General features: G+C 34.2%; 3 protein-coding genes across 3 annotated transcripts; all 3 read left to right on the top strand.

Annotated features, from left to right (window-relative positions):
• Positions 1-73: 73 nt before the first annotated feature.
• Positions 74-3,654, top strand: LOC100578672 (putative uncharacterized protein DDB_G0271606). Its single transcript, XM_003250102.4, has 3 exons — positions 74-199; positions 1,777-1,885; positions 2,211-3,654. Exons 1-3 carry the CDS (start codon positions 188-190, stop codon positions 3,011-3,013), a joined length of 924 nt encoding a protein of 307 aa, XP_003250150.2. The 5' UTR covers positions 74-187; the 3' UTR covers positions 3,014-3,654.
• Positions 3,655-6,673: 3,019 nt separating this feature from the next.
• On the top strand, positions 6,674-12,523 carry LOC409776 (bromodomain-containing protein 4). The gene is made up of 6 exons (XM_393269.7): positions 6,674-6,835; positions 9,916-10,045; positions 10,397-10,654; positions 10,787-11,045; positions 11,145-11,447; positions 11,529-12,523. Exons 1-6 carry the CDS (start codon positions 6,824-6,826, stop codon positions 12,187-12,189), a joined length of 1,623 nt encoding a protein of 540 aa, XP_393269.5. The 5' UTR covers positions 6,674-6,823; the 3' UTR covers positions 12,190-12,523.
• A 2,973-nt stretch (positions 12,524-15,496) lies between these two features.
• Positions 15,497-17,817, top strand: LOC551656 (DNA translocase FtsK-like). The gene is made up of 3 exons (XM_625258.6): positions 15,497-15,633; positions 16,905-16,995; positions 17,097-17,817. The coding sequence occupies exons 1-3, from the start codon at positions 15,619-15,621 to the stop codon at positions 17,564-17,566; spliced, it is 576 nt and encodes a 191-aa protein (XP_625261.1). The 5' UTR covers positions 15,497-15,618; the 3' UTR covers positions 17,567-17,817.
• The last annotated feature ends 1,530 nt before the right edge of the window (positions 17,818-19,347 follow it).

The raw sequence follows: 19,347 nt of genomic DNA, 5'->3' as shown, positions 1-19,347 counted from the left end.
GCTCGTTACCCGAGGCAGAATTACTTTAAAAAGTAGGTAGCCACCGGCCGTCTGCTCGGCCGACCAATTACACTCGGGGCCGACACCGAGTATATAGAAGAGCCACGGCGGCTCCAGCGACTGATTTCCGCTCGAAGAACCGCGAACCGAGCATCCACGTTCATCGATTCCTCCGCCCGCCACAGCCATGAGACTTCCAGTGAGTGATGATCAGATAAATTCAAATTTTATTCAAAAATCGTTTCGACTCGAGTCAATTTACTTTTGCCATCCATGGAATTGTCGAGGGGAGGGGTGAAGATGAGAATTTAAAAAGTGTCGAGTACGTAGTTTTTTTTTCTTTTTCTTTTCTTTTCTTTTTTTTTTCAATTTTATCTTCGATGGTGACTAAGTGAAATATATATATGTAATTTGTTAATAATTTTTGGTTGATAATTCATTGGTATTGATAATTTGTTGAAATTTCCATTGGGGATGGATTTAGAATTTGAAAGTGAATCCATTATATATTTTTGATTTTCTTTGATCGTGTGAGTGAATCGAATTATTTGATTTTATTAAGAATGAAGTTTCACGATGGTTTTAATTTTTGGTAGTTTTCATTGATGGTGTATTATTAGATCTTCTTGATTTTTCGGGGAATGGCACGAATTATCATTCGAGATATTGCGATATATCGTTTGGAAATGATATTGGATGGTGATCACAGAATCGATTTGTATCTTCAGCCACTCTCTTTGAGGCATGTTGCTCTTTATGGTGATGAGGTAGAAAAGAGATAGAGATAGAGAGATAGAGTTAAATAGAAAAAGTAAACGAACTTCATTACACTACGAAACTATTTTTGATATTTATTTTGATTCCTCCTATGTTCTCTCATGTAATAATTTAAAATAATAGAAAAATAAATTGATTTAGTTATCTAAAATTTTTCCATTAGAAATTGTATTCCAAACTCGATTTCTAATTAAACTTTCGCAATCATTTATTCTCCTTCTTTTTCTAAAAATTTATTGTTCTTTTGATAGAAATAAATATAATTATGAATTAATTAATGCAATTTCTCTTTCTTAGGCGTAACTATACACTGGTTCAAGGCTCGTGATTCGATTCGTGTGTGTTTCACATTTCAATTCGCGATTTTAAAAGCAGAATAATTCATCAAAATGAAGGAAGGAGAAAAAAAAAAGAAAAATTCTAAGTTCTACTATAAAATCCTCTCAAACACGCACGTTTGTAATTTATTCACGGCCATCTCTCTCTCTCTCTCTTTCTCTCTCTCTCTTAGTTCTTAACACTCGAATCGTAATTACTAAACGAAAGTTCATTCTCCAAATAATCGGTCTTAATTTCCCATACTTAATGCATATCGTTTACAATTCATGGCACTTTCGAACATAGTTAAACTTAATTTTATGATAATTCCAACTATCCACGAAAGGTGTACAATGGAAGAAAGTGAACCAGCGTTTAACCAGCTCGTTACTTTAGAACAGAATCAATTAAAAAAAAAAATAACGAAAAAGCATCTCTTTAATCTCTTCACCTCTCAAACAAAGCAGCAAAACGACCAACGAAGTCGCTGGCGCTCGATTTCCATCTCGATCTCCGAGAGAAGGCCAGATCTCGCGCCCTCCTTTGACCAGAGAGAGACGACCAGAGGAAGAACTTCGCTTTCTAAAGGATCTCGGATTACGGAGATTACGTTGCGCCATCGTCGTATTCGTTGTTGTATATTCGCGACTCGCGATAATGCGCAATTTTATCTGTTCTCAGATCCTCCTTATCGCCTTGTTGTTCGTTTCGACGACGATGGGGCAAGAGAAGAACGGTCAGCGTTCCCCTCGTGCACCGCAGCCTCAACTCAAGTATCAAGATCCGAATGGTAAGAATAACAGCGCACGAAAATCGACAATTAAAACGATATTTACGCGAGATCGAACTTGCCTCTCTCTCTCTCCTCCTTTCTCGAGAATAGCACGACGGATTGAATTTCTATTCGATGGGTTAAATTTAATTGGCTTTTAGACGCGTGCCGCGATAGATGATAGTAATTCGATCAACTTCGCTTTGTGATTTGATTTCAATTGTTCGTGCTTGCAACGGGATTTGTGCGATCGATCTCGTGAGAGGTTCGTGGATTTTCAGGAATGTTTGTTGCTTAAATGAATTGTGTATAACGACATCAACGTTACTACTTATATCTTTAGGTCTAAAGGTCGATTGGAAATTTTTCGGCATCCTGAATCAGTTTCGACCTCGGCAGAAAGCCAGCGAGCAAACGGAAGCGGAGTCTCAGCAATTGCAGGATCAACAGCCTCAATCGCAACTCGTCCAGATCGAATCCGACCGGTTGGAACACAGATCGTATTTGCAACATCCAGAAGCGCAGCCAGAGGCTCAACAGATGCGGTACAAAACGTTCGTTCAACCGATCGACGTCCAATCGCCTGATCCAAATCAGATTCAGTACGGCAGATACTCGGATGTTCCTCACGCGAAGCAAGTGATAGTGGAAGACTTCAAACATCCTGACCCGTCGTCCTCCGTTTACGCTTATCCTCAGCAACCTGCCCACCAGCAATCGGCCCAGTATGAGATGCCTGAGAATTACGGCGAGGAAGCACGGAAAACCAGGCGAGAGTATGCGAACAGGGGTAGAATCGTGTACAAAGGTAGCTACGAACAGCAGGAACAGCAAGAGCCCAGGGTGGAGCACATCGCCGTGCCCGTGGAGAGGCTTCCATCTCCGATCCCTCAGAAATTGGTCATCGATAAGAACATGCCTCTTCAGATTCAACAGTTGCTTCAATATCAGGCACGATTGCCGTACGAAGTGATCGCGAACACTATTACGTACAAACCGAAATCTTTGTTCGTGCCTAAACCGATTCCTGTAGATGGAAAGGGGCCGTATCAGTATCGAAGCAAGGTTTATTACGTGAATAATGAACAGAATTACGACGACGAATTCCACTCGACCAAACCTGTCCAGGAGAATCAGAGGCATTGATGGAATTTGGAGTTTGAAATTTCATTGGAGTTGGAGTTTTTTTTTTTACGTTTGTTTGGTAGATTTGGGTAGTTGAGATTGGAATTTTGATCGGTTCAATCAAAAGGATGAGCGAAGGTGATTTGATTTGTGGTGGAAGGAAACGAGAGGATTCGTCGTTTTATTTCGTTTTTATATTAATATTAGAATTATTAAAATGTATATCTGAATATGTGTAGATGGTTAAAATTGTTTAAAAAATAATTAGATATATTAATTGTGTTATCTGTTTGGATAAAAAATTTTGATATTAATTTTGCTGATAATTATATAAAAACGAAAATCTGAAATCAATTTTTGTCCATCGTTCAACGGAAAAATCGAAGATATTTCCAATCTCGACATGTTGAAGAACAAAGAAAGGTTTACACTTTTTGAGTAATATATTCTGATATATCATTAAGTCGCACAGTTACTTTATTAAATTCAGTCACTGATTTCAGCTTTAATTTTTAATCACGATTCTTCTTACAGCTTTACATGGATACAATTGTTTATCAATTTTTTCGACTTGGATTTCATCGTCATCACGACGAAATTCAATTATAGCTTGTAATTCGTATATAATATATAATATACACCTGAAACAAAAACCATATCTCTATAAATTTAGTATATAAATATTATTAATTTTTATACAAATTTATACATTTTTTGAAATATCACTTATGCCGCAATAAAAATCCCACTAATTTATAATTATATCTTTGGTACATTTGGTCACAAAAATATAATATTATCGTATTTCTTTAACAATTACTTACGCCATAATAAATATTTCGAACCGAGGTAACAATTAATATCGATCTTTTTTAAATCAAACAAACAAACTTTAAAAGAAAAACAAAAAAAAAAAAAAAGAAAACAATCTTTGAAAATACTTACACATATATAATATATATATAATTTCCATCCATCTCTATAAATTCCATCATATTCTGTCTCAAAATAAAATAAATAATTCAAACTTTTGTTTTCCGCACAACGAAATCATTCCTCGTTTCCATGAATGTTTCCAGACACGAGCGCGAATGGCGTGAACGGAACTTCCGGCGTAAAAGTAACTCGAGCGCTCGGTTACGAAATGGTTATCGATCTCTCGAGAGCCGCTTCCTAGGGGAATTTATCGAATATCACGCGCTCGAGCACGATCTGCTCCGTTTACTCGTCGATAAATCTCCCCTTGTTGAAGCACGCGTAGAAAGTCGGATGGTTTCCACCTTTCTAATAAAGACGCGTGCTTCGACCGATGATGGAAAGCGATACGATAATATCGAACGTTCGTACGACAAGTCGAAAGTAAATACGATCGTTTGTTTTGAATCGACGATCGTGTATCGTAAGGTATAATATTTATCATTAGGATGTCGAGCGATATCTGTATAGGAAATCGATTTCAGTTAATTCAATCGAAGTATTCGTGTTTGTTAACATTGTAGGAAAGCAATGATCTATGTAATTTCGCGTTATATATCGGTTTGATTAATTAGAAAAAGAAGAGGAAATAATTGTTTGTCAAATCGAATACTTTAATTGTTGTAGAATTTTCTTCCTTTTCTTTTTTTATAATTCTTTTTCTTGATTATTCGTTTATTTTAATAATTTAAAGTCTTCGATAAAAAAGGGAGAGAATTTTATAATTCGTAAGAAAAATAAGGAAATTTAAGGTACAATTTATCATAACACTTAGAATACAGGTATAGTATTATATGTTCAATCATTAATTTTAATTATATAAGAGAGAAGTGAATTACACATTTCATTAACTCGAACGATTTTTCTTTCGAACGAATATCTGAAATAATTTCACAATTTCCTAATTCGCGTTTAGAAAGAATTAATTACTATTTCCTTAACCATTGCAGAACTTCCGGTTTTCTGCTCTACTTTTAAGGTAAGGCCTCTTAATTGCCGTTGGAACAAAACAAAAGATTGGAAATTTAGTTTTTAGAAGAGTTATAGAACGAAAGTGACAGCATTTCAAGCGTACAAGGAAGAGTATGCAAAACAGTCTTGTGGCCTTCATGCATCTTGAGTGGATTCGTGTTAACTTCATTTGCGATTATGCACGCGCTCAGCATACATGCTGCAACTTTCGTTTCTATTCCGTCCACAAACGCGTTCATATTTCACTGGATAATCTTTGGGTTCGTTGATCTGAAGAATGGAAATGATGTTCATTTCAATTTTCTTTCGAGATTCACCTTCGAGTTCATTAATCATCAATTCGTAAAGATGAATTAATGAAACGAAATTACAATTTTTCTATTGTAAGAAATAAGGTTATAATTAAAATAGGAAAAGATATTTTGTTATTTGTAATATAACGGGATAAAAATTAATTAAAGATTGAATAAAATAATTAATAACAGATGTGTGCTCGATTTACAAAAAGAGAATAAAAGATTTGATTTCGTTTCAGAGAACCGGAATAACTCGATTCGTGAAGCGTGATTGTATGCTCTCCTCTTACTTTTCATATTTTATTCGAATCATTTCGTTCTCTTCCGGCAAAATACAACAAGGAAAAAGAAAATCTTCGATTTGATACATTCGATTTTAACGAAGTTATATTGTCTCGAATCTCACATTTGTAGATAATCATGTCGAATTAGTAATACTAATTGTATATATTATATAATATTAATTTCACATTATGAAATTTTAAGTTCGTTCGATTACAATTAATAATAAATTACACAGTAAGTAGATATAATTTATTGAATGCAACAGGAAAAATTAATTATTCACGTCTATTTGTTTTATTTGTTTGCAATGATTACTTAAATTCAATATGTGCATAACCGCATTTAATTGTAGGGTCGTTGCATGGTATAACCTTTGAATGGATTCTCTACATGGGAAACGTGTCTTTGAATCGCATTCCTCATCGATGGTTTCAGCGTTTTTTCCAACGATGCAATCGAGTGTACGCTTTTACGAGCAACGTAGAAACATAATTACATTCATTGTCGGCATGAATCTTCGCAACACTTTTATTAGCTTTTCAAACACCTAGGTAAAATAGGGACACCTTTAGTTCAATGCAATTTCTTAAAGTATTATAAAAAAAGAAAAATAAATATTGGTACATAATTTTTCTTTATACCGAATAAATATAATTGTTTGATAATTTAATAATTTTACACACTTTTAAATAAATCTTTTACAATCTTTTATATAATCGTTATAAAATTATTTCTTCTTACAACTAACTAAAAATAATCTCGTCATTAGTCTCAGATTGAATACTAAAGCAAAAAATTTATTCACCTTCAACAAAACATAAAAATAATGCTTATCTAATCTTATTTTCATTTGAAAAGAAAAAAAGAAATACCTTTTAATTTCTCATTAACTCTCCACCAAGTATCGAAACACTTCCTCCTCTCAAAACATTTCCGGTACCACAGCATATCTTATGGCCACAGTAGTGGTGAGCCACAGTAGTAAGCTTGTTCGAGAGGAAGCATCACCATTGGCAGTGAAGCGAAATGGGAATTGAAGGAGAAAAAAGAAAAAAAAAAGAAAGAAAGAAAGAAAGAAGAAAAGAAAGAAAGAAAAAGAAAAAATTCTGAAAAGCTAGTTCCGTGGAATGGTAATCCAGGTAGCAGATAAAACGGAGGGCTGGTGGAGGTGGGACGAGAAGTCACATCCCCGTCGCCGAAAGCCGCCTTTTACGTAGCCGCCTATAAAGTTGTTCCGGTGACCGCGCGGCCGCCTCAGATACACTCCACCCTTGAACGCATCGACCAGCATTGCTTTCTCGCCATGAATTTCCTCGTAAGTACTCCTTTCTTCACAATTTATCGTTCTCGAACCTTAACAATGGTGAATGAATTAATTCGATCTCGATTGAAATTTTCCCTTTTATTTTCCTTTTATTTTATTTTATTTTATTTTTTTTATTTACCTGGTTTGGTCTGGGTTCTTTGTGATTATAGTTTATCGTTTCTAAGTTTATTCTTTACGGTTTGTGGTTTAATATATTGGCGAGCAGAAAGATTGGAAGGTATGATGGATGTTAAAATTAAAGCATGGCGGAACGAAATGTGTCGCGTGTGATTTAAATCGCTACTGCGAAATTAAATTGTGCGCGATATTTATATATTTCTCGATTCTTTTTCATTTCATTTCGAATAAATTTAACCAAATTTTAGTTTTTTCGCCGTTATTATTCTAAGTATTTGTTCTTCTATTTTTTATCCTTTGTGTTTTATGGTTTAAATTATGGAAATATGGGAGAAGAGTAGGATGTCTTTGAAAATTGAAACGTGTCGAGAAGGAAATGTGTCGCGTGTGGTTAATCGCGATGAGATGTCCCGCATCACGAGTTTCCGGTAAAATGGCGTACGTGTTCGCGCATCGTGGTTTAATTATATCGTGCACGAGTTATTTCGAAAGGGAAGTCGTCGCGTTATACACCATGAAATTGGTCGTGAAATTGTTTTTGGGTGAGATTACGAAATTTACGCTAGAAATATATACGATTTAGTAAAGATGAGTTTATGAATTTGACGAAGAAATTGGCTCTCATAATACAAATATGACGGACAAAATTATGTGACGTGATTATAATAAAATGTTGAATACGATTGGATAATAATCATTATTTGCGAGATAATTTTTTTCTTAGTGATTGTTGATCATTGTTTTATTTATTAATTAGTAAGATTGATACCAATGAGAATTTCCCAAAGTATTCTTGCTCGTGAATATTCGCTTTTTCTTATTTCTGGAAAAATTATTATCCATTTTCTTTTTATAATACCTACAAACACGCGAAATGAAAGTTCTATAAGAAGTAAGGACATTCGTGTATGTATCCACTTATAGTTGTACCTCTTTTATCCAGTTTCAACAACTTTTTACAATTTCCTGATAATTAGAGTAAAAATAGGACACTTGTATAGAACATACGCAGTATTCTTTTACTTTCAATAGGTTTCTGCGATTAGAAAAAAATGTTAGTACAGTATCTTTCAATTTATAGGAAATAAATACATGCAAAGTTATTTATAATATTTATTTTAAAATTATTAACGAAAAATCATAAAGAAAATACAAATGTGCAGAAAAACAAATAATTTTATCAATATAATTTCTTCAACAAAAAATTTGATTGAATTAAATTACAAAGACGTAAATAATTGGACAAAAGGATTACAACATATAACATTCCATGTCTCGATCAATATTTTTTGACAAGGAATCATTACGCCAGACAAGAACCCTTTTCTTCGAGAGTAAACGAAACAGGCGTGTCTTGTCAGCTAATTTATATTTCACTTTCCATAGGCTAACGTGTAATTCTTACAACGGTTGTGCTCGATAGCCTGTATTGGTTTCCACGGTAGATTTTGTTTCTTTTTCCTCTTCGAGTGGAATGCTCGGAGGAAAGGTATACCAATACTCGTCGCCTTTTCCCGATTACGGAAACTCTTGTTGCTAATCACGCGAAACTTTCCCCTTGAGAAACTGGAATTTCGTCGATTCAATCGAAGCCATCGATAATTACCAAATTTAATCGATAATTCATAGGGATTTTGTTTAAAGTGAATCAAATAATATTTATGATCAAATGACGCATATATTTCCATGCATGTATCGAGTGACATTACAAAGAACGAGATAAATCACTCGATAAAAAAGACAAATTGATTTGGTTTAATTGTCTAACTTAGTCTTAATTAGTCTTAAGGAATGAATTAAACCTAATTAATTATATATAGGTAATAGATACTTATCAATTTAAGCTTACATAGTTTGCAATTAATTAAATAGACTATACTATTAAAAATATTTGATAAAGAATTAATTTGTAATATATATAGTAACTTTTTTCCAATATATTTTACTACTCCAGATTTTTAATAATTTTCACCTGATAAAATTTGTACTCCATTATTTATTCGTGATTAGAGATCGTTAAATTAATTAGAATATTTCTTCGATGATAATTGAAAGAATGCATATCTAATTAAGAATTAAGAAATACGTAAAATACAAATTGTTATCAAGCACACAAATTGAACGAAAGGATAATACTTAGCAGGATAACTGGATCGGGAGCGTTTAAAGGATAGGTTTCCATCGTGCTTCTGAAACGTGTTATTAACTTCGCTTGATCACGAAGAATCTGGTCTTGAAGTTACTACTTTCCCTTCCAGCCACGGTGCCCCGATCTCGAAATACAATTCCATATAAATGCATAGGACACGAACCAGTGTGCTATCGCAACTGTCACTGAGTCAAGTTTCCACCGTATTAGATAATACTTGATTAAAACTTCAGGTTGCGCAATTAATCCTTAAAGCTATATATCTCCAGACATTTATTTTCTTTCTTTGTTATTATCGCATCAATAAAACTTGAATATTATTTCATTCATTATTCGTGTTAATATCCTATAAATTATATTATCGATGAAAAGAGTTGTTATTTACTTTAAAAAAAAAAGAATTTTAATTGTGAAAAATAGTGTTTTTTATAAAATTAGATGGAAGAGAAATTGGATAAAAAGAAACGAAGTTTTATTTTATTTTATCTGAAAAGCTGTTTAAATAGTAATTAGAAAGTATAGTTATTCTTGGTGATTTATTGAATAATACAATCTTTTCTTAGATAATACAAAAACACTTAACGATTGTTACTTAATATATTAATATATTACGATTAACGCTTCCTTATTATTTAATTATTTATTTGATTATTAAATAATATAGCGAAATATCTCAATTATATGTCAAAATATGATAAAAAATAATAAAGTGAAATATTAGATACGTCTTTATCTCTCAATATTAATTAACACGGAATTGATATTTTTAAAAATGTTAAATAATGAAGTGTTATTATTTCAGGTTTTACTATTAATAGCTCTTCCTGCTTGCTTGGCACAATTCACGATACAGGGACCCAGTGACGGGAATCGAGTCGCTCAGGGCTTACGAATAGAGGAAGGGAAAGGAATCGAGTACACGGATCAAAATGGTAAAAAAAACAGATAACAGATACCGATACTGTTCCACACGAGAGGAAAAATATTGTAATTTATTCTTCTATCTCTCTGACTGATACAAATTTACGATCAGATGTATCGTTCAACGTCGTTACGTTAAAGCTATATCGAACTACTTTTTCAATTCAATTCAAATATATATGGAAGCCTATTGTCTATCGAATAAATTATTTTACGATGAAAAAATTTTTATTCAATTTATTTTTTGTATATACATATCAAATCTTTTCGAGAAAATATTTCTAAAAATAATTATAAAATATCGAATGAATTGTCTTCTCTCAATTTTAATATTAATTTAAACATGTTTGATTTGTCTACAGACGCACACGACAGTGGTTTCAGTATTCAAGGTGCCACGGATGGTAGTGCTCAGATACAAGGTTCCAGCGATGGCCATTCCAATTTTCAAATTCAGGGTGCCACTCAGGGTATAGCTGAAAGATATGTGCAAGGACCCAGTGCAGGAGCATACAATATCCAAGGAGCGTCCGATGGACACAGTCAATCGATTATTCAAGGAGCCTACGATGGTAGATCGGGTGCTGCTCCAAAATCTCTCCAATATAACGATCCCAGTGGTAAGCGAATTTTTCTTCTTTTCTAGATTAATATTATAGAAATTATTAAAATTAGATAATTAATAAAATAATTCAACAATAACCGCTAAAGATCAAATTACTAGAAAATTAATTCGAAATTTCGTCTGAAAGGACTGAGAGTAAACTGGAGGTCGTACGATCGGCAATCGCGGCCAGCAGCGCAACAGGAATATTCTCAAGCTGCAGTTCCAACCGCGCCAAGAGCATCGCATCGACAAAGAGCGTCTGCCCCTAAACAACCACCTCCACCGCCAGAACCAGTCGCCTTGCACCAATCGAAGTCTATAGATAACGCTCCTTCGCATATCAAGCATCTTCTTCAGCTCCAAGCTCAACTTCCATACGTGAACATTATTCCTGAACCATACAGGTAATGCCAAATTCTCGTCCAATCCATTTTCTCGTCGTGAACGATAATGAATATCCAGATTTGTTTGTTATATCGACCGCCACAATTTTCCCTTTCCAGATACGAAAATCTGATATCGCTACAAGGTGCGAATCAACCGCAACCTCAATACGAACCTCGATACGAGGCCGAACCCCAAGAAGAATTGCCTCCGGAACCACGGCGTCCGGCTTACCGCGGGAAATCACGTGGTCCAGCCAGACACAGACGACAAGCGCCGCAACAAGGGCAGCATCGCAAACTTCCGCAACCACCAGCCGAGCCAGAGATCAAATACTCGCCCAATCTACCTCCTCACCTTCAACAACTCTTGAAATACCAGGCGCAAACACCTTACATCAACTCGATTCCAGAACAGTACAGGTACATTTCATCTTGCTCGTTAAATTAATCGATTCTCGAGCGTTTAATAAATTTTAACAAATGCATTCGTCAAATTTTCAGATTTAATCCGGATCCATCCGCACAGATGCAGCTGGAACAGTTTCGCAATTATTATCAAGATTTGATTAGACAGCAACCAACGTCTCCTGTCGTGCACACCGTGCCACCGGCGGTTGCTCCATCTCCTGTACAAGTTTCACCATCGTCAGATCCATCGCTTCATTCAAGAAGACAGAGAAGACAAGCGCCTCATCAGTCGCGACAACAGCCAAGACCGCAGCCAATACCAGCCGAACCGGTCCCCCAATATTCCACAAATATTCCCGGCCACATTCAAAGTTTGTTGAAGTATCAGGCCCAAATCCCTTACAACATCATTGCCAATCAGATCGATTATCGCCTCGACAAACCGTACGTGCCCCAGCCTGTCCAACCCACTGGACCGCCGCAAGTTCAATATCAACCTTCCGTGAATAATCATCCGTATCAAGGGCAGACAAGCAGCGGCTATCAAAGTCAATTGAATACCGCTTACCAATCGAGCGATCCGGCTTACTATCAGGATCAAGGAAGAGACGCGTATCAAGGCCAGCCGAGCGGGTACAGTCAAGTTTACGCTTCTCAACCGCAGTATCCGCAATATACTCAGGCTCAGCTTGGATACGAGAGAGCTGATCAAGGAATTCGCCCTGTGACCGAGAAGCAATACAATCGAAAATAAATGAGCCTAATTGTTTGTTTGTATCTTGATTTGGTTTATTATTGTTTCGTTCGTCGATCGATGTTTAATTAATTGGAACGATGTTTTCCATTGTTCCGGATATGATTATTTGATCACATATTTGTTCCGTTTCACGACCATGTGTAATTGCGAAAAAAAATCATACGCTTTCGCCGAGGTTATTTCGTAATACTGAAATATTTAAAGGATCTTTATGCATTTTGTTTCGTTTCGCATGCATTAAGTTACTCGTGAAAGTGAAATACTTGATACTACAATAATAAGTTTTAAACATTACATCTGCTTTTCGTTAAGAAGTAATTCTATGTAGGAATTCTAATCGTATATACTTTAAAGATTGCAGTATTTCTAGTAACATTTTCTTCCAAGATTTATCTTATTATTATTTAGATTTAATAAAAATAGCTGCGAAGAATATTTTTACTCGTCGAATATTTGCTGCTTTTTTAAATAGCACTCGAAGTGATATTTATTTAAACGGATAATATTGTTTTCTGTTTTGTATACTTACGTAAATGTGATACGAAAAGTGTACTTTTTGAATATTTTTTTTTTGTTATTAAAAAATCAATTTCATATAAATTCATGTTCTTTTCTTTTTTTTTTTTTACAGGGTATTATATTTGTCGAAAATTCCTTGCATTACACAGAAATACGAAAAAAAAGATTATCTACTTATCAAATTAGAAACAATATTATTTTAATTCCAATTATATGATTATATACTCGATATATTATATTATTAAATAATTTTATGTAATTAAAAATTTAAGTTTCTCTCACGTTTTAAGATATCAAAATAATGATTTGCCATTACTCTGAAATGTATTTAAAGGAAGTATATTGCTGTAACGGAAGTCATTTGAAATGGATTTCTACATCGGAAATCGGACTTTCCACTTCCGGTGAAAGAGGAAAGAACGAAAGTAACGCGCCATTTTTGTCGAATAGATTTATTTATAGAGATTTATTTATACATCATGCGTTTCAACGATAACACTAAATACATGAGCTTTTTCGATTAACAACAAACAGCTTGTCCGTTTCATAGTTTTTATATCTCAATAATAAATATAATCTTTTTTCCAATAAAATATTTTTCAAATAAATGTATTATTTCGATCTTAATTATTCTGAACTAGGAATTTTTAAAAAAATAACACACATAATAAAAGATAAAGATAATCATATGTATATGATATAAACGCATGTAGATAAAATTTATTAAAAAAATAATACTTAGATAAAAACTAGATCGCATTTTCGTTTCCAGTTTTGCGTATATGATCTACTTTCACTCGTTGCTTTTCCTCCGTACACTTAACGTAACTAAGCTAATCGTCTTGACTATTTAATAGTTCAAAAATATATTTTGTAATTTGTTAAATTTCTTTGAAATAAATTAGACTCTTCGTTGTTCTTGAAATTTTACATCTTACATGCTAGATTCTTTTTTCAGTATTTGAAGAAATGGAACGGTGAATGTAGAATTATATACATTAAGGTCAATTCCTTTTACAACTTGTCCAGTCATCGATTAAATCGCGATTTTTTTTTTATGGAATATATAAAATGTCTTCGTAGAAACTTTGTTCGAGATATTAATGCGGTCGACTTAGGAATACGGAAGTGACCGATGCATATGCTTCCTGCAACCGGTGGCTGTACCGTTACGTGACTAGAAATACGTGTTTTGCCTGGGACGTGTTTTTGCTCAATCCATATTTACGTCGATAACAATTTTTCAATTTCGTTCAATTTTAATTTCAATTCGAATGTGAAATATAATCGATTAAAATTATAGAAAAAATTATCGACACGAAAAATCTCATCTCTCGATATAATTTTTCAAAATTGAATAAATTTTTTCCTGTTTTTCTTGTAAGAAAATAATAATAATAATTCTTTATCTTCAGAAATTTTATTACATGTACGTTCTCTAATAACAACGGATAAATAAATCAAAGAATTATTAATATAAATGAAATTGATTTCGATTGAGTAACAATTGATCTCTCGTTAATTAATGCGCTATTAATATTCGCGTGAATACCTTTTTCGATCCACGAACGAATTCTGTTTCGTCTTTGCTTCTTAGAATACGGTTGATCATAATTCAGATAAATTCCAAAGCGTACAGCCTTCCATTCAAAAGGAAAAATCGATCAAACGACTTTCACGTAACTTCGAATTAACCTCTGATATAATGTGCACTCGAGAAAAGCTGGTTCCGACAGCGTAACCCAAGTTTTTTACAGAGAAAGTTCATTTAAGCGATCGAGCAAGTTAATTTCTTTCTTGATTTTAGAAAAGTTAATCAAAGATAATAATTATTCGCTTACTTAATTGCGCATAATTTTGAATAATCAACTTGATTATCGCATTCTAAAAATTACTTATTATAATTTGTCATGTGTTTCATTAAAACATAAGGATTATAAGTTCAATTTATTAAATAAAGCTTGATGAATAACTTGTATTATTATTGGACAGTTGGTGCACGAAGTGTTTAAGTCGTAAAATTGAACGCAAAAATTATTACACGACTGGTTTTACAAGGGGAATGCTAATCTCGATAATTAAAAGTAAATTACTTTTACGATTTAGTAGCAACAACTTTCTCGTGATTTAAAATTTTTATTAAATGAACGACATATAGATAAAAATACCGCATCTTGGAAATAAAATAATTATAAAATAAAATTATGCAGCATAATGGCGCGTGAAATAATGATAGACTGTATAAAACTTTTTTACATTATACACAAAATATCTTATTTCATTCATATTATACTTTTCTTACGAATATAGTTAATCGTAATACTTTTCACAAATACATATATACAAAAATACCAAACATACCACAATTGCAGTGCAATTTTTCTTCTTCAACAATTTTCTGTATTATTTCTTTCCATAGAATCTTATTATTTTTATATCAAAATTTCAATATTCCGACTTTTCGTTTTCCAATGAAACATTCAGTGATTCTTGAAAAATATCCACAAATTTTCACGACGGTCCTTCGCTTAATAATCTTTCGCTAATTCGAAATAAAATATCGAAGTACAACGAAACTCTATCCAATAAAAAATAATTAGATAGAATCATCATTTTCGAATCGAATCGTCCAAGTTTTCCCGTGCGACCAGCTTCCTGGATAACAGTGATAGAAACACGGTGTCGCATGCCGTGCATACAAGGCGCGTTTGTTACGTGACGAACGGGCGGGGGACCTGGACGGAGAGAAGAAAAAAAAAATATATATTCAATCGAAACCGACCAACCGTGAAAGTTAGTGGTTGGCCGGACCACTTACCCTGGAAACGCTCGCCCATATAGAAGTGCGTCGCGACGCGGCCGCCAGTTTCGTTCAGCTCCCATCCCGAAATCGCCTACACCTTCGCCATGAAGTTTCTCTCTGTGAGTACAAGTCGATTTTGTGCCTCGTTCCCTTGGACGATTTAATAATTTGTTCTCTTTCTTTCTGTGAATATTTCTTTTCTATTCTGTTTATTTTTATTCTTTTGTTTTCTTTCTTCTCTTTTTTTTTTTTGAAAACGATGGTGAAGACAGATTGTGTTGTTGAATAAGAGAATCGTTTGTAGGTCATTTGAATTCTAGTTATTCAAGTTTTTATTTATTATTATGTATCATCTTTGAAGTGATGATAAAGTTTTGATAAATTTTAGTAACCTATAGCAATGAAGTATAATACATTGTATGGTCACATTTATTTAAAAATTGAATAATTATTACAAGTTTGTTACTCTCGTTACGTTAAGTTAATTTTATAAAGTGAAGAAATATTATGTTTTTAAAATTATATAATTGATATACAAATTATTTTAAATTAATTTAACATATATTAAATTTCTCGGTATAGTTTACTATTTACTTTTAGTATAAAATATCTTTCTTTCACTCAATAGTAGAATTGGAAATATTTTAAAAGTTGGAAATAAATTAAACTATTTTCGTTCAAAAGTAAAGAATAAAAATAATTAATAAGAAATACTCAAGATTACGTATCTATTACAATTCACGCTCAATTAATTCGTGAGAAATTACTTAAGCGAGACCTACATTATTTCTTACAAAGATCTCTATAACGTTCGAAAGGCGTGTATTTACGTCTCGATATACGCCTATATCGAGTGTTTCTATCCTTTCCCTTCGTGAGAAATACATACTTTACTAGTATTCGAGTATGCTCGCTTTGTGCGCAATAGTGTGTACCGTGAGAGATCGGTAAATTGCATTAACCAACTTTCTCAAACGCGAACCGATTTTTCCCTCCATGGTTATCGGCAATTTTCACACGTTCCCGCGTCTTTATGACATTTAGAGGAGAGAGAGAGAGACGTTTCTATTTCAGTGTCATTATGTTCTTTTTACCTTACTTAAATAGGTCACAATAGAGAGAGAGTGAGCTTTTATTGTTTCGTTTTATTGGAGGTAGAAAGTCTCGATGTATCGACTTTAGAAATCGATGATAATTTAAAAAGTTTAATTTAAAAGTTGAAAAGTAAAAGATTTTTTATGATATATCTATCTAGTTCACAAACAGATATAAAATGACGAGAGCTTATCCAATAAATAAAACCTACTTAAACGCTATTACTATTTCATAGTGAAATCGTTCAATTAGATTTTTGAATTAACCAAGTATTGACTAACGTTATAAATTCCAGGTTTTAATATTAGCTGTAATTATATCTATTTACGCCACCGCTGATGCGTTCGGTGATCTTTTGGGACAAGAAATACAAGAGCCAATTATCGGTAAATTTTATTCCTATACTTTCAACATAAAAATAATTCTTCCAAACTTGATCCCTGAATGCATTGATATTCTACCGTGTATCTATTGAAAAAATTTTCAGCCCATATCCGCGAGAAGAGGCAATCGGGTCACTTTCGTACAGTGAACCAAGCTCCACCACCTCAGATACAGCAACTGATACACGCTCAACAATCCCGTCCACCGTTGGTGCCCGTTCCACCGCAACCAATTCCAAAACTGGGTCCATCTCAACCCATCCAGCCTCAGCAATTATCACAGGCGCAGGTATCTCAGTACAAACCGCAAGTGACATTCGCCTCGGGTGTCCAGCAACCGGATTACAAATCGATTCCAGTGAACAAGAAACCGATTCTTCCTCAACAACCTCAGTATCGTCCTCTTCCTCAACAACCTCAGTACCGCCCTGTTCCTCAGCAACCCCAATACCAACCCCTTCCTCAGCCTAGTTACAATGCAGCTCCACAATACAACAGCAAACTGCCACCCCACATCCAGCAATTGCTGCAATTTCAAAATAGTTTGAGCAACACGATTCCTGGAAAAGCGTAATAGGATTTTTGAGAAAATTTTAAAATTGTATATGTTCTTTGTTTTGTTTCGTACAATCTTTTGTTATTCGAGATTCGTATGAAAAATTTGATAAAGAGTGTAAAATGGAAGATTTGAGTGTCGTTTCTTGATGATTATTGAAAGATTATTGAAAGGGAGAATTTTTTTAACTTCTTCAATTTTTAACGAGCACGGTGTGTTCAATTGTAACGTTAGAATTTGTAAAATAAAATTGAAGATTCGATGGTGAATTGTATTTAATCAATATTAACGCTGCAAGAAGAATCAAGTTAAATTAATCAGTCCTGTTACACAGAGATATAAATTACACACAACCAATTATTAATATACTTTAATCATTGTAATCATTGTAATTATAATATATCTAGTGTTAATTATTACAAAAAAGAAAAATACAAATGATTATTTCTTTGAAAACAGACTTGTACAATTAAAAAATCTTTTTTAACTATTCAATCGATTATATCGATCAATCATTTGCTTCGACATTTTCATTGATCCAAATTTAAACAATAAAGATATCTTCAAAAGTGTATAAGAATCGATCGATTGAATTCTGAACACTTTTTACATCATCAATATTTCCTTCCACCAAGCAAACGGATTCATCATTACGAAAGAACTAGATTCGTCCAAGCATACCAGAAGGGGTTCAAGGTGGTACGGTATTACGTCAAATTACATCGTTAAACGCACCGCTTCGCATTAAGCGCACTCAATTCGTCACTCGAGAAATCAAGGTATCATCGCACCGATGGATCCGCACAAGGGGCGGGTTTTTCAGCGTTACGGGACGTGGCGACAGGATAGATCCCCCCCCCCTTCTCCCCCATCCTTTATCGTTGCCCCATGCCCGCGCGACAACCCACACGTTGCAATATCCCCCCCGCCCTTCCTCCCCCCCTCCCGGATAGAGAAGCGCAGCCCTAAACTGTGCCCTGTACCGCAGTCACACCACCCTGTGTCCCCGATTTTTACCTCCTTGCATGCCTTGAATACGACCCCATGGATGGACTCACCGACAAACAGGGAAGAGGATTAGCGAGTCCATTAAAGTCGCGGACTCTATTATCCGGAGGGCACGGCCACGGTGACATCAACCGACGACTGCCAGTGGCGTAGCAACGTAGTTTACTTCTTACTAATAATCTCTTTCTTTTTTTTCCTTTTTTCTTTTTTTTTTTTTTTATTCTCTTTTTATCGTGTAGTGAATTGTAGTGAATTGTTTGATTTACAATTATATTTTATACGGATTGATTAACGATCTCTTTTATATCTTTTATCAATTCGTAATACAATAATGAAGACATAAGAATATTTAATTGATTAATCAATTATTAAACTATCAACTCAAAAAATAAATATGTTGAAAAATGAAATATATTTTAGATATCATATTATAGTTTGCCATTACGAAATGATTCTTCTTCTTTGTGCGTATGTATGTGTGTACGAAAAGAGGGTAATGTGGAATCGACGCCATTGGCAGGGTGGCGGGGTGAGGGGTCACGGAGGCAAATTACAAAGGGAGGATTACCGGCAGCTGGGCTACCAAGCAACCATCTCTCTTCTGGCTCTTGCTCGCGAGCCATCCATGTCGTTCGAGAGCTCTTTGTCCTTCGACGCATTGGTAACATAATTATCGGAGTTATAGCAAGCCAAAACCCAAGCCGCATCTGAAGGGGTCGCACTCGGTTACGAGCTGACACCGCGTGCACCAGTGGACCTTGCTCTTAATTTGCAACACGTTCTAAACGTCC

Source organism: Apis mellifera, linkage group LG4 (genome assembly GCF_003254395.2).
Source record: "Apis mellifera strain DH4 linkage group LG4, Amel_HAv3.1, whole genome shotgun sequence".
In the NCBI taxonomy this organism is placed as follows: domain Eukaryota; kingdom Metazoa; phylum Arthropoda; class Insecta; order Hymenoptera; family Apidae; genus Apis; species Apis mellifera.
This window is presented reverse-complemented; position numbering and strand designations above follow the sequence as displayed.